The 15115-nt window shown below is 46.8% G+C and overlaps 5 protein-coding genes across 5 annotated transcripts; 3 read left to right on the forward strand and 2 right to left on the reverse strand.

Annotated features, from left to right (window-relative positions):
• Positions 1 to 804: 804 nt before the first annotated feature.
• On the reverse strand, positions 805 to 1248 carry N7487_004761 (nuclear transport factor 2 family protein; the record flags this gene model as incomplete). The annotated part of the gene is made up of 1 exon (XM_056872508.1): positions 805 to 1248. The coding sequence occupies one exon, from the start codon at positions 1246 to 1248 to the stop codon at positions 805 to 807; it is 444 nt and encodes a 147-aa protein (XP_056730228.1).
• A 2591-nt stretch (positions 1249 to 3839) lies between these two features.
• Positions 3840 to 5090, forward strand: N7487_004762 (carbon-nitrogen hydrolase family protein; the record flags this gene model as incomplete). The annotated part of the gene is made up of 4 exons (XM_056872509.1): positions 3840 to 3987; positions 4041 to 4531; positions 4596 to 4808; positions 4866 to 5090. The coding sequence occupies 4 exons, from the start codon at positions 3840 to 3842 to the stop codon at positions 5088 to 5090; spliced, it is 1077 nt and encodes a 358-aa protein (XP_056730229.1).
• A 1820-nt stretch (positions 5091 to 6910) lies between these two features.
• Positions 6911 to 8296, forward strand: exg1 (glucan 1,3-beta-glucosidase; the record flags this gene model as incomplete). The annotated part of the gene is made up of 3 exons (XM_056872510.1): positions 6911 to 6993; positions 7073 to 7452; positions 7506 to 8296. The coding sequence occupies 3 exons, from the start codon at positions 6911 to 6913 to the stop codon at positions 8294 to 8296; spliced, it is 1254 nt and encodes a 417-aa protein (XP_056730230.1).
• An 878-nt stretch (positions 8297 to 9174) lies between these two features.
• N7487_004764 (putative importin 11) lies at positions 9175 to 12651 on the reverse strand (the record flags this gene model as incomplete). The annotated part of the gene is made up of 7 exons (XM_056872511.1): positions 9175 to 10251; positions 10308 to 10496; positions 10547 to 11019; positions 11073 to 12088; positions 12136 to 12273; positions 12325 to 12425; positions 12487 to 12651. 7 exons carry the CDS (start codon positions 12649 to 12651, stop codon positions 9175 to 9177), a joined length of 3159 nt encoding a protein of 1052 aa, XP_056730231.1.
• Positions 12652 to 13299: 648 nt separating this feature from the next.
• On the forward strand, positions 13300 to 13713 carry N7487_004765 (uncharacterized protein; the record flags this gene model as incomplete). Its single annotated transcript, XM_056872512.1, has 3 exons — positions 13300 to 13399; positions 13453 to 13597; positions 13665 to 13713. 3 exons carry the CDS (start codon positions 13300 to 13302, stop codon positions 13711 to 13713), a joined length of 294 nt encoding a protein of 97 aa, XP_056730232.1.
• Positions 13714 to 15115: the final 1402 nt, after the last annotated feature.

The following is a 15115-nucleotide window of genomic DNA, read 5'->3' on the forward strand; positions in this document are numbered from 1 at the left end:
CATAACTACACTTAGTCCTTTCCAATCTCCCATTGTGGAGGAACGGCGTAATTCAATCAGCTGCCGGGATGCTGATCTTGTTGAAAATATAACTGACCTCAAACATAAAATGCCTGAAACCAGTCTCAAATAGTAGGCCGGTTGATCAGTCCCACTAGCCCTGATTCAGAATACATACAGGTGGCAGATCACCAATGAATATCTTTGAAAAGTTGGGAATTCGGCCCGCGAAAAAGAATGTTAGATGTCAGTGTTGCTCCGATACAAAACATGTGAAACAGACCTGGTTATGGCGGCCAGCCTTGAAATATTGTATAGACGTGATGGTCCGATTGCTAAAGGTGGTCGAAAGGAGTCCAATTTGAACCAATATATTTATTGACTTGCATAGAACATACTACTCCGAAGCTTAAGTTACTGTAGTTGACTTGCGCTCTAAGGGTAGGCAAAATAGTTGGCCTGACCGTCGCATGGCCAAGAAGCCATACTAGAGCACCCTATGTTGACAATACCCGACTCCCAACTAGAGATATTGACCGAAGAATTTACCTCGTGCCAAGCTTCCCATCGTGTAAGTGATCAGCTGCGCTATAAATAAGGTTCGATGAGAATTTTAATTCCTAGATCCAATTTCGCGGAATATTTTGATAACATTCCAAAGCAAATAATAAAATGTGAAGATCTTCATATTTGCATTGTAATCTCGGGCCATTTCCGAACATCACACGAATGAATTCGATCCCGTTACCCAAAGTATGGTGAGGGTAGCATTGCATTGATTATAAAGCCTATCCTTATTCTATACTAATATCCCAGCGCCGCATTGACAGCAGCCACATCCCAGTAGAACGGCCTAATTTCCAGTATAAGCCCCTTCTCCAAATCCACAGTGAAGGCCTGACAGAACGGAAAATCCATCTCTTGTCCGGTGGATCGCACCCTCAAGTGAACATTCGATAGCACCACAACACGGTCCGATCCAGGGCGCTCAAAGATCTCAGGGTTCTGCACGTCGACAATGTCAAAGTAGTCCCCCATGCGGGTGCTCCAGTCCTGAATTCCTTGGGGTCCGATGTAGACGCCAGCGTACGGAAGGGCGGGTGTCTGCTCTAGACGGACATCAGGTGCGAGCGTGGCGGCGATGCCGGAAAAGTCACGGGCCTCAGGCGCAGAGGACATGTATGCTCGTTCTGCTTCATAAAAAGCATCGAGAACTGCGCGTGGTGTGTATCCTGGTGTAGATGCCATGTTGCTGGTAGGTGCCTTCTTAGTGTAAGGTGGAGGTGGAGTTCTGGTTTAATGGGACGGTTCAATTTAAGGAGTATGTTGACAGAGGCGAAAGGCTCATCTGGCCTACGGATAGCTAGGCTCTTTATATGCGACTATAGTCTAACGTAATTTACTAAATGCCATGATTGTACTTTGTATACCTCCAGGGCTGCTCAGGTGGATCAGTTGGATTAATAATCCATTCCACAAAGAAGTGCTTACAAATGCTTATCAGGCTGTCTACCTAGGTAGTGTCCATGGTGTTTATCATTTTAGGTAAAGAATTATATCCATTTGAGCCATACCAGTGGTGGTCTAAGACGATACGGCGAGCGGTGGCTTGCCGCTAGAAGTTACAGTGGAAATGATGCCGTTTCTAGAGCTAGAAGCTGTCATTTTTGGCAACGATATGATGTTTGCAGGGTATATGCAACAGTCAGGAAGCAGAGGTGAAAAGATGCTAGACTCATAACCTCTGTAGGTGCTATAGTGAGATTAAAAAGTACATAAGACTACTAATGCTGTATTAGCTGGGATAATCGCTATAGGAGAAGATTTGGAGGCATGGGAAAGAAATATATAAATTGCACAAACAAAAGGATGTGTGCTACTGACTTCAATCTTGTCAACCCACATTTCCAATTCCTCTCTCTATTTCAGAGGGGCAATCTTGTAGAGATGGAATGTTCCGATTTCTAGAAGGCCGCCAGTTTGATCGGCAACGATGGCATCATCTTCTTCATCCCGGTTATTGTTACCTGAGGGTAGATTTTGCTAGGTTTGTGCTTGATCCGCCATGTTAATGAAATATCCATAAATAAAATGCTGAAATGTCCAGTTGAGCTTCTGCTCAGTTGTAAAATCAGGTAAGATATAATGAAAACACTATCATTGTCAAAATGAAGATTTCAATACAAGATCTAGTACTTTGAATTCTCGATGGAAGTTAAAGAACCTTCATTGATTTCGATTAATTTTGATTAATTTCTGATGATTTAGGGGGATAGAAAAGACTTCATAACCTCTCATGGCTACTACTACGGAGGGGGAAAAGAAGAGGTAAGATTATAATCTATCCAATCTAGCAAATACAGGGTATTTATATCCTAGAAAAACCATCCAAAAATGCTCAGTCTGCTAACAAATATGCAGCTATGAGATGATCCAACAACCATAGCCTCAGACCTTTCACCCAGTTGCTCCATCCTATCAGAAACCTGGGTTGAAGGAACGGGGAGTGTAAGGCAGTGTAAGGTATGTCTTACTACAAGCTTCAACTGCCCGAGGAAAGTAGCAGGAGCTTTACGCTATATTAGATGTTAGTGCAACTCGACAGACCGCTTGGTTGCTAGCTCGCTAGCGCACAAAATGGAGGGAGACAACCGCGTTCCATCGCGTTGCGGCGATGCTTTTGGACAGCACGCTTACACTGATGGGGCTAAGCTCACCGCACAAGGCGTGGAGGCGAGAAAAAGGAATAGAAGTTCAAGAGTAGTGGGAAAGGCTATGTTATAGGAAGAGTACGTGCGCCCTCCTTAATATGAAGTCACCCTTGGGCCTTCCACTTTAACCTTAGAAAGATTACTATATGTCTGATTTTGTTCGAACGTTGGTCAAAGGGTCGATGAAGAATTGACGAGTTTTCAAATTCAACCTCTTATGCATTAGGTTATTCAATTTTTGGTTCCTTTGAGTATGCTTATGGTAGAATATGTGTAGTGTAACAGGATGTAGGTCGTAAGACAATCCAATATTCTTCGGGATTTGTAGATGCTTCATTTGTGATCACATGCATCCGGGTCCGTGAGTAGAAAATGGCCCAAGAGCCAAGACATCGCGTAATAGAGAGCTAGAAGATGGCGGCGTACATGCAAAATTGTCTAGCTAAGACATCTGTCTGTGTTTGAAGGGACCTGGGGGCGGCAATTGGGCATTTGCAATTGCCCCGTTGGATATCATCGAGAGAAATACGAAATCTATGGGATGCAATAAAATTCGAACAAGGAAATTCCCCTATTCCCATCAGCATGGTGACTGAACATTTTTATCGGGATTGAATTGATATCGGGATTTGGGTGGAACAATCCGGGAAGCTCTGTATGACCCCGGGATTAGGGCAGATCACCGAAGTTCTGCAACGATAAGGTCCACCTATCATGGCGTGATTCAAACCAAATCAAGCCCTAACAGACCCCGGGATAAGAATAGATAACATATACTTGCTTACATGCAAGTTATCGAACATTCCGGGAACTATCCTCTGGCGTGACACTACATTGAAGCAAACCCCGTGTTGATTTCCCGCGTCTCAGATTTGCGCCTTGATGCCAAACATAACGGCCATTATTCAACAGCTTTAGAGCAGTCCCCGAATCCGAGAGCTTCCGAATCTCATGATGTTGCTCATTTTGTGCTTCGGGGTCTGGGAGATGCAGGTCATCGTTTCAAAGCCAACATACAAGACGCAAGTCTTATAAATTGAGCTTCTTCCCGGGCTCGAGGTAGAGATTTTCATTCTACACAACAGTTTTCAAAGCAAACATTCAAGGAAAGACAACAAGCATCTCAACATGGTTCCCGTTCTCAAGAAATACAAGGCCGCAGCAGTCAATGCTGAGCCTGGCTGGTTCGACCTCCAGGAATCCGTTCGCCGGACAATCCACTGGATCGATGAAGCAGGAAAGGAAGGCTGCAAGCTTATTGCTTTCCCCGAGCTTTGTTAGTATTACAGTTCTAAGTACTGGATACAATGTCCTAACAAATATGAATAGGGATCCCCGGCTACCCCTACTGGGCTTGGAAGGTAACCTACCAGGAGAGCCTGCCTCTGCTGAAGAAGTATCGCGAGAACAGTCTCGCCTCCAACTCGGATGAGATGCGCCGCATCCGTGAAGCAGCCAAAGCCAACAAGATTTGGGTGTCTCTCGGATACTCCGAGCTCGATCTCGCCAGCTTGTATACCACACAGGTTATGATCAGCCCAGCTGGAGATGTCATCAACCACCGTCGCAAGATCAGAGCCACCCACGTTGAGCGCCTTGTTTTCGGTGACGGCACCGGCGATACTACCGAGTCAGTGATGGACACCGAGATTGGCCGCATTGGACACCTGAACTGCTGGGAGAACATGAACCCTTTCCTGAAGGCTTACGCCGCCTCTCTCGGTGAGCAGGTGCACATCGCTGCTTGGCCACTGTACCCCGGAAAGGAGACTCTCAAGTACCCCGACCCATACACCAATGTGGCCGAGGCAAACGCTGATGTATATTACCCCATGACTTTTTTTTTTGCGAGGAGTTGATCTGATTACTGACAAGACTGCTCAGCTCGTTACCCCTGCCTACGCCATAGAGACCGGCTCGTTCACTCTCGCTCCCTGGCAGACAATCACTGCCGAGGGTATCAAACTCAACACCCCTCCTGGAAAGGAGCTTGAGGATCCCAACATCTACAACGGAAACGGCCGTATCTTTGGTCCCGATGGGCAGAACCTTGTTCCTCACCCCGAGAAAGACTTCAACGGTCTTCTTTTCGTTGACGTAAGTGGAGAACGTTTTTGTTTTACCAGAATGTCAAACTAATTGGTTGCCAAATAGATTGACCTCGACGAGATCCATCTGACTAAGTCTTTGGCCGATTTCGGCGGTCACTACATGCGCCCCGACTTGATTCGTCTTCTTGTCGACACCAACCGCAAGGACTTGATTGTTCACGAGGACAGAGTCAACGGCGGTATCGGTTACACCCGGACTATTGACCGAGTCGGACTTTCTGCTCCTTTGGATTCCTCGGCTGCTGAGGCTCAACCCGAGAGCCTGTAGAGATATTTGCTGGACCCTAGCAGATATTTGTATCATAGAAACAGAAATACCAACTTATCCACTCTTTTATCTTGGCAATTGTCATACGATCTTTCATGTATTGTACGTAGCTTCAAGAAAGTGAAGGTCGGAGAGGGTTCTTATATTAACTAGGAAGCGACTTAGGTGTCTGCTTCAGTCTGCCTAACTAACGGTACCCAGTATTATGAATGGGCACCTGGGATACACGCTACTGGGAGAACCCGATCGACGGTAGTTGAAATTTTTCTCTGTTATGACCTAATGGAAATGTGAAGCCGAATTAGTTGATTGAAGTTCAGTCTACATACTTGTTCGCTCAGACCTCGAGGGCCTAGATCTGTGAAACGCGTGGACGCATATTTCGACATCTTAGCATTCTTCACATTGCTGAGGATTCTGTCTTATGTGGACTTGAGGTTACAAATCCAAAGCCCCCAAGACCTTGGTCTAGTTGCAACCATGTGCAGACCCATACTCCCCGACTTGTTGACGGGCCGGCGAACGGACAATGGCTCCTGAACTAGACGGATGTGAGAGTGTAACAGTGAAATTTTCTGGGGTATAATGCGAGTCCTAAATCTGGTTCGTACTATGTCTCAGATACAATGCACTTGTTGCCGGAAACGGAAGTATTGAGGACGACAGGTCTCGACCACCTTGCCTTGGCTATACTTACCACTCCATATTTCCAACACATGAGACAGGATATTAGGCTTTGAATAACTCTTGAATTTTTTTTTCTCTCTAGGGGGGCTTTGATAACTATGCCCAAGGTGGTACGTATGTACAGCAATATACGTACTTAAACCCAAAAGAAAATACCGCAACCTTGTGAAACAACATAGTTTTATCGGTAGAACTCGAACATGCTTAAGTTTAGTCTTACACCAAGACTACGTAGTGTAGATATGCTCAAGCCCAAGCTGGCGTCTAGAAGCTGCCAAGAAATCACATTCCACAAAGGGCGTCGACGATGCCACGTGCTGATCACCATCACATCACGGAATGTGAGATCCTGCTGCAAACAACATTTGAGTTTTTTTTTTCTTTTTCCCCTGAGTTACTGAATATTCAGGGCATAATGTGTCTGGTCTATATTGAAAGTATCCAGTCTCAATGAAAATCAAGTTGAAAATCGCAAGGGAAACCCTAATTGATATAGGGCAATGACCTCAGAAGTATGGAGTATAGCTTCCCCAGATACTATTTTGGGTCGTACCTTCCAGTAGAACACATAGTGACGAAGGGATGAAGTGGCAAATAAGACAAAACGAGACACTTTCACACTCCTTTACCCCCACATTATTTACTTGTCCAGACCTGATCCATATTTGTTGTGACCTTCAACCCCCGTCCACAGGTAGTATCGAAGAAGCGCCCAAGTCTCCATTTCCCGAGTCCAGCTAGGTCGCGTTACTCTCATCAAAAGAACAAGGCCTTTGTGCCTTTGTCAAACCCCAAACCCCAGGACAACTAGACCCACCACTGTTTTCGGCCACTCCACCTTTCTCTTGATTCAGACCCCTGAACAATAATCTACACAGGTACGTTACTCTTGCTTCAATTTCTATCATTCCCCGTGGGGACTTCCGTTCTCGCCCAGGTAACCTTTGCTTTCCTGCATCCGGCTACCTGATCAACCACCCATCGATATCGAGTTGCTTATAACAGCTGATCTCCAACCATTCGAATCAAATCTAATCATTCCTCATTCTTCATTCCTCATTCCACATTACTATACTCGTCTTTCAACCCCAGCCTCCTGATTTTCTGGGCCTGACCAATTTAGGGTTTTCAACATGCCTACCATGTCCAAGTTCTCGCAGAAGTCCTTGCTTGGGCTGTCTTTATTGGCAGCCTTAGTGCAGGCTTCAACTACAGTGTGAGCATTACCTCCCTATCAGCACTATAGTTCCGCTGTACCTGTGTCCATACCGATACTAACATACGTCGGTGCATAGTGGCCTAAACTTCGACTACCGTGGTGACAAGGTCCGAGGTGTCAATCTCGGTGGTTGGCTTGTAACAGAGCCCTGGATCACTCCGTCTCTTTTTGACGCAGCTGGCGATGCCGCTGTGGATGAGTGGTCTCTTTGTGAGACTTTGGGCGAGGACGAATGTCGTTCTGTTCTATCCCAACACTGGAGCAGTTTCATCACCGCCGACGACTTGACCCAGATCGCCAGCGCAGGAATGAACCACGTCAGAATTCCCGTGGGATACTGGGCCCTAAAGCACTTGGATGGTGACCAATACATCGATGGTCAGCTGGAGTATCTCGACCAGGCCATTGGCTGGGCTCGCGCCGCCGGTCTCAAGGTCATTCTTGACTTGCATGGAGGTATGTTTTCCACATATGTATATTATATGCATATCCACTGACCAAAAATACAGCCCCTGGCTCTCAAAATGGCTTTGACAACAGTGGAAAGCGCGGCTCTATTCAGTGGCAACAGGGTGATACCGTTGAGCATACCAAGGATGCCCTGGAGGCTCTTGCTGCGCGCTACGAAGGCGATGGAGATGTCGTGACTGCGATCGAGGCTTTGAATGAGCCCAGCGTCCCAGGTGGAGTGAACGAGGATGGCCTGAAGCAGTACTACTACGATTCATGGGGTCTTCTCCGAAAGGCAAACGAGAACACCACACTTGTCCTGCATGACGGTTTCATGCCTACGGAATCATGGAACGGCTTCATGAGCGAATCTACCGGTGTCTGGTATGTGATGATGGACACCCACCACTACGAAGTGTTTGACAGCGGTCTTCTCGCCATGGATACCCAAACCCACGTCAGCAACGTCTGCAGCTTTTCCCAGGACCACCTTGTGACCTCTGATAAGTGGGCTGTTGTTGGTGAGTGGACTGGTGCCATGACCGACTGTGCTAAATACCTGAACGGAAAGGGTATCGGTGCCCGCTACGACGGCACTTACTCTGGTAGTCAATACGTCGGAAGCTGTGAGGGCAAGTCCACTGGATCCGTGGAGGATCTGTCCGAGGAGGACCGAAGCAACACTCGTCGCTTCATCGAAGGTCAACTTGATGCTTATGAGAAGGGTAACGGCTGGCTCTACTGGACCTGGAAGACCGAAGGTGCCCCCGAGTGGGACATGCAACAGCAAATCGCTGCCGGTGTCTTCCCCAACCCTGTTACCAGCCGTGAATTCCCCGGTCAGTGCTAAGTACTAGCAGTTATGTGCCTTTTTGTTCTTGTCGTTTTTGAAACGTAGCATGGAGCATGCTACTGACTTTGACATGCTTGGGTTTTCTTTTGTCTGATTGATTGTCCAGACTCGATTTGTATTCTTTCGATGGTCTGATGGACTTGCGTGTAAGCGAGTTGGTTCCTCTGGCGTTATGCTGTGATTCATTTTTAGGCTTTGTTGGTTACATAGGTTGTGAACCTGACAATTCAACTTGGATTTTTTTGCCTTCCTTGGTGTTCCTTGTTTTTTTTTCCTGAGTGACAGCCAATTTACGTACATGGTACTACCTAGATAGGTAACTTTGGTAAATTCCTACCTAGGTAATCTTGGAACCTTGGAAGGTACCTCCCGAGGTCCATGTGGACCTCGGGAGCCCGGGACAACCTTAACTTTATCTCAAGAAAGTGACGTCGGAGAATACTAGAATGTACACGGTACCTACATACTCCTCTTCTCTAAAAAAGGCTATGTTTTGGTAGGTCTTTCTTTTTCTTTTTTATGTTCTCTTCCCTTGCAAGAAATGAAATTAATCATACATCGTAGAACACGAACAGAAAAATGACACAGGGAACTCGTTACTTTGAATCCCAACAATTCATTTTTCATTCGCAACGTAAAATAATTAGACACCCCTGAAAGACTTACTATTCAGCAATTAGAATGGGTTTTGAAAAGAGATCTTATGAATTGGGATATGTAGCTAGGATTCTGATAATACTAAAAGTCGTATGGACCCAGTGGTCATGCAAATAGAACAATATGAGGCTGTAACAAGCATGTACAATGTAATGGTGGCAATGCAAATGGAAAATTGCGTCACTGGTATCAAAGTGGGCAAGGTCTTCTTCATTGCTTCAGAGCAATCCAAGTGCGCCAAACGCTGAAACAACATCGGTGTCAACGTTGACTAGCCACTCATCCTGGAACCGCTCCGCTCCACCACAGCCAGCAATAACCTCTTGTAGACGATGACGTACGAAGTCTCGGATCATGAAGCGATGGATTGCATCCCCGGACTGCCAGTCACGGCGACGAATGATCTCAGGTGATTCGACTTCTTGTGTGCTTTCTGGCATCGCGGTTTCCGAGCCGGCTGGTGCATTCCAGCACACCAAATAATCGGCATTGGGGTCAGTACTACCGTCTGCTAATTCGGTGATGAGATCGGTCCATACACTCAAGTATGATTGCAGGTGAGAAAGGATGTAAGCAGGGGGTGGAGGAGGTAAAGACGGATCGAGTGGAGGTCCTTGTAGGGCCAGGAGTTGGGTGAGGGCAAGCACATGGAGTTTCTTTTGGTTAATGCTGCCAATATTGTCGTAGTGCAAGAACCATTCGGTCAAGATCCAGGTGAGAGATTGTTCTTCGGATGAGTTGGTCGCGGCGGCGACTGATGAGGCTAAAATGGTAGGGCTGGCCAGCGCAAGGCGAGCTAGCACAGAGTAGTAATCGCTTTCGACGACACCGACCACAGGGGTTGACTTTTTCTTTGGGCCAGACGTCTGACTAGCTTCGTAGGCAGAGTAAAGGCCTTCTAGCAGGGAAGCAAGGAATGAGCTGTCCAAAAGAGATTGGGAAATGACGGCATAGGTTGCTTCGCTACCGCCATCAACAGTCTCAGCGCCGCGAAGCATCAAATCAACAAGGCGAGGTATCACACCAAGACGTTGCGACGTTGTGGATTTGAGTAGTGATTCAAGGATCACTAAGAGTTGGAAGCGGAACCGGTCACTGAGAATCTCCTGCGGTGCCAGGAACACATAAGATTCGAGGATATGGATGGCCTGCGGGGTGCTATCGGTTGCTCCTTCAAGAATGGGGAACAAAGACGGGAGGAGTGATATGATATCCGGTGAGGCAGGAGATGGCGTAGCCTGGATGATGGCATGCCATAGATCCAGTGCCTCATCTAGAAGGTAAACAATGGTTTCCTTGACGACAAGTTAGGCTTAACTGACATGCATAGTATGATTTACATGGGACTTACCGAATCAGGTTCTACTGAGCTTTGGATCAGTGGAAGAATAAGAGAGTGATACCTCACAGACTCCTGTGCTAGCGATTGAATCAAGGATGACAGCAAAGTCAAGATAGCTTGTTTCATCAAATGTTCTTCGCCGGAGCTTTCCCACAACGGTGGGAGTAAAGAAATAATTCGGTCGGAGAAAGGGGTGATCTAATATTGTGAGTTACGGAGCCGCCGACGAAAACGAGACAACAACTTACGTGCTCTTCCATCTTGACCACCACCATGCGAACTGTCTCCAAAAGCCCCATCTTCGTGTCTGAGGATTCGACTTCTTGAACAAGAGACATGAGACTCTCCAAAATGGTAGGCGCAAATGACATAAATGCTCCCGCTGAAAATTCGTATGAGTCAAGTATACTCCGGAGTTGTCGACCGGCGGTGATGCGGACGACCAGGTCGTTCAAAGGGTCGTGCTTGCCAAGCAAATGCTGGAAGATTTGATAAATTGCGTTCATGTTCAGTTCGCCTGGCTTAACCGGGACCCATTGACCGAGCACGAGCGCGATTCTTCTCCTCAGAAGCTTGTACTCTGGTTCCTGAGACTGAACTTCAGCGACCATAGTATGTTCCAAGAATGCGTTGAAGTCCAGATGATGTTCAAGACTGGCAGCCGCCAACCCGATGGCGGAATACAGCGAATCTTTCAACAGCACATTGTGGTTGTCGGTGCCTATGGTATAAATGTTAGTCACGCACACGGGATATAGCTCATCGATAACTTACTCGCGAATGTGTAGAATACGGTCAGCAAACGTGGAATCAGTAAATCCTTGAAGTGAATCACTAGATCAAGGAAAAGTTTTTCCGAGCATGAACGGATTGAGAACTCCCAAGCATCAGCATTCTCTTCCTCTCGCTTCTCCCAGTCCTCCGGTTCTTCTTCCCAATCTTGGAAATCGATATTGCGGAACCTGAAGAACTGTGTAACGAGTAGCTCCATGACATTGACCACAAATTCTTCGGTAAAGAGTTGCGTTTTGACGAGCTGAACAGATTGTTTCCGTTCTTCCTTGTCTTCCGGTGTCTGATATTTGAAAGTCTGGGCAGGGTTGAACGCCATTTTTGCGCATGCACGAATCAAGAGCAGAGCCCGGAGGCCGGTCTTCTCGGTCAAGGACTTCCCTTCGTCTTCACCCCCAGCACCAAGGCTGTCATACTTCTCGCCAAGTTTGACGACTAATGACCAATACGACTTGACAAGCGAGATACTATCCGGCAGCAACGCGAAAGATGCGGGGTGTGTTTTGGCCATTTCAACATGCAACTTCGACATCTGCAGCAAATGCTTCTCGATAGCCCGATGAATTGGTTCGGGTAGATTGGTAGACCCATCCACAAGAGAATGGAATTTACTAAAGTGCGAATGAGTCAGCTCCCAAAAGCCCTGTACTTCTTGGCTGCGACTCGGGTGTTCAAAGCCAGCAATGATCAGGCGCCGTAGAACCTTAAGAGACACCAAGCTCAATTCGAGCGTCTGCAGCAACTCCCCCTCGCCAGCACCACCCTGTTCCAGTATCGCCCCCCATTGATTGATTTTGTCAACATATATCCCTCCCAGTAACTGGAATATCTCAGGTGACGCAGATTGAAGATTATGTCGCGTTCGCTGAATCCGTGCCGTAGATAATTCCTTGATTATTTGGAGCAATATGAGGAGAGTTCGGGGAAGTTGGAGCGGATTTGCTCCAGGCTGGACGGAGGATCGGAGCGAGGAGATGATGTACGAAATAGCATCGGGCCTGACTGGAATTAGAATGAGAAGACCAACAGCTGAATGTTGCCATACCAGTCATGAGGAAACTCAAATCGCATGATTTTGGCAATCATCAACGAGTTATGGAGAGCCAGCAGCGGTGCGGGCTCAATGATTCCTGCCTCAAGAGCCCGAGTCTTGATATGTTCCTTTTCTTCCGCTTTGATCGCACTTTCATAAGTGTCAGCATGCCCTCATCTTGACAATATTCCAACAACATACTTTGGTGCCGTCTTGCGCCAGTATTTATCGATGCCGTTCTTCAGTTGGATGATGGCAAGATAGCGAACTTCATTCGGTACGGAGTGGTCCAGAAAGACATCCTGTATGTTGCAAGATTTGTTATTAAGTGAAGCAACAACAACTAAGACTGTAAACCCGTACCTGTAGAAAAGAATAGTACATGCCCTGTTTCTCCCAGTTCTGAAGCTGTTCAGTGCCCGTCCGAACTTGCTGTTGAGATGAGCTTGCCGCAAGGACTAGCGTATTGAGCACATTTTGGGGGCTGAGTGGGTTGGTCTCGCCTTGTGCTTCGATGGCGAAGGCCATGGCGAATAGCGGTGTTGATCGACGCGTGAAAGAAGACCTGTAAAGCTTGTAGTTCTGTTAAAACAAGCACCAGATCAGACTTTCATTGAAGTGACCTGAATCACTAGACATTCATGAAAAGGAACTCTGCGTGAGTTCCAAGATGTTAATTGATTTGATCTAAGAACTGCCATGTCTCGTCGGAGCTCCCTATCCAACATAAACTCCCCGCCTCCGGAAAAGCCATACTCCGGTCCCGCCGAACCCTAGGGCTGGACCCTAGTCTCTATCCCGATTCAGATATGCTGCTAGGGCTGACGTTTCCCCTCAGTGGAGACAATGACCTCGGGAAGTCCAGCCTCAAACAGCTTGCTCAGAGTGTTATCAAACTATGATCGACGACTTCCAAGGTTGTTTTCGAGTAAAAATCCTTCACTTCACCTACAATACTATGCATCTTCCTCCATTCGTGACATACCTATGATGTAGCATGATGCAACTACAATTCCCGATCTGAAGTGAAGTAGGTATGATGTGGACGGGGCGATGTATATATATATAACGTGCAAGTCGGTTCAATGTAGATGGCAATCTCTAGGCCCATTCATCTTAAACACCTAAACATCAATATATCTACGTATATTGCAACATATAAAATCCTCGAACAACATGCCTACCACCGAAGAATTGAAGCATGTAGGCTTCAACGCCGAGAGAGACCTTAATTCCCACCAGGCCAAGCAAGGCCGCAGCAGAAAGAGTGACTCAAGTACGTGGAGAAGCCGGTCTTAATCTGTGCCATTATTCTAATAATCTTTCAAGCTGTCGAGTCTGGTGTTGATGAGATGGTCGACCAGCGATTCTCTCAGCCCACAAGTGTCCAGTATGGCGCTGGCTCAACTGCCTCCGGCAGCGACCACCGCGTGATTCTCGATGAAGAGGGTGGTGTTTGTGATGACCGCAACAGGTAAGCTACACGTCGCTTCTCTGTAGGCTGTCAATCGTTGACATTGTTAACATCTCATCCCTTCTAGACTCGCTAGGGCAAATCAGTTCGAAGGCCCTGGCGGCCCGAGAGACTGATGTCAAGATTTAGTGGTGGTGATCGGCATACTCCGAGCCTTCGGAATACGAAGCATCGCAGAATTACCCGGCCAAAATATATACTACAAATGATACCTGATGATCTGTATGATAATGAAAATTGGAATCTTCATCGTTTAATAGTATTGTTCCCGAGGTCAAGACTTGACATTAAGCCTCGGGATCCATGGATGGTGCATAGTAATGAGCCTCGCTAATGTTACCTTCCCGACTAGGACAATGGATAACATTTCAGACCCCACGTGTAACAGCAACCCTAGAAGCTTTGCGATCCCACGTGATTGTCTTCCGTGAAATCTATAGGATCACAGAGAACTTCCATCCAAATTAATTGCTCTAGAATTCTCATTTTATGACCCAATCTCAAAACGGCCAAGCGTTGGCTTGACTTGTACTCCCCGGCAACTACTCAGGTGAGAAACTGCCCTAGTAGGAAATGCCAAGGTGTATCCTGATGTTTCACCCAGCCCTATAACTATGCCCTTATAATAAACTTACATCTGAATACATACATGTGTACGGAATACGTTGTAGTTAGGTACCTGGTAACTAGTTACATGCACCTGCATAAAAATGCCTCTACCACTCCCGGGTCCATTTCCAAGGTTCCTTTTTAGTGCTCACCTACGTATGTATTGTTAATAGATTTTGATCACTGGTTGAAACTCAGCACGCCCCCAGGTACAGCTCAGTGATTTGTCTGGGCACCCCCGGGTGTTCCCCACTCACTAAGCGTTGGGCTAAGCATCGGAGTCAGCTTATCGCAAGAAATTCACCACCTGGGCACGCTAGCGCCTTATGAGTCCCCACTTCGGTTGGCTCTGTCTCACTAACTAATGGAAACTACACGAGATCAGATGCATGGGTACATCTATGGATAGATGTTCTATCTATGTACTCTATGTGCCTCGAGGTAGGTACATAACATAAACTAATTCTTACCATCAAAAGCTACTATAAATATTAAAAGAAGAAAAAGGACATCGGGTAGGCCGGACCCCGGACTCCGGGGCCGTTGCCATGGATTCGCTAATCGGCTAAGCATTCGCCTTCCAACCTTCCAAGGTTGGTGGGCCCCTCACTTTGAATCTGTTGTGATTTTCAACCAATCAGAGGGCTCCATCGGTCCATGTGCCCGCATCATACAACCGATGCTCTCTACCTACGTACCTGAACTTCAATTCAACATCAGGTACGGGGTACGAAGTACCCATTTGAGACTTGAAAAAAAGCTGGTAAGGACATAGTACCTCATGTACCTGTCAGGTATACCTTCCTCTTGAGTTTGTCTCCAATGTAAGATGCACGTGTGGTGACCCCTTAGCTTCGAAACTTCCATACATATTCTGGCATTCCTCTCTTGACGATCTTTTCTTCTTTC

Source organism: Penicillium crustosum, assembly GCF_028827405.1.
Source record: "Penicillium crustosum strain IBT 35664 chromosome Unknown utg000002l_segment0_segment0, whole genome shotgun sequence".
Taxonomy (NCBI): Eukaryota; Fungi; Ascomycota; class Eurotiomycetes; order Eurotiales; family Aspergillaceae; genus Penicillium; species Penicillium crustosum.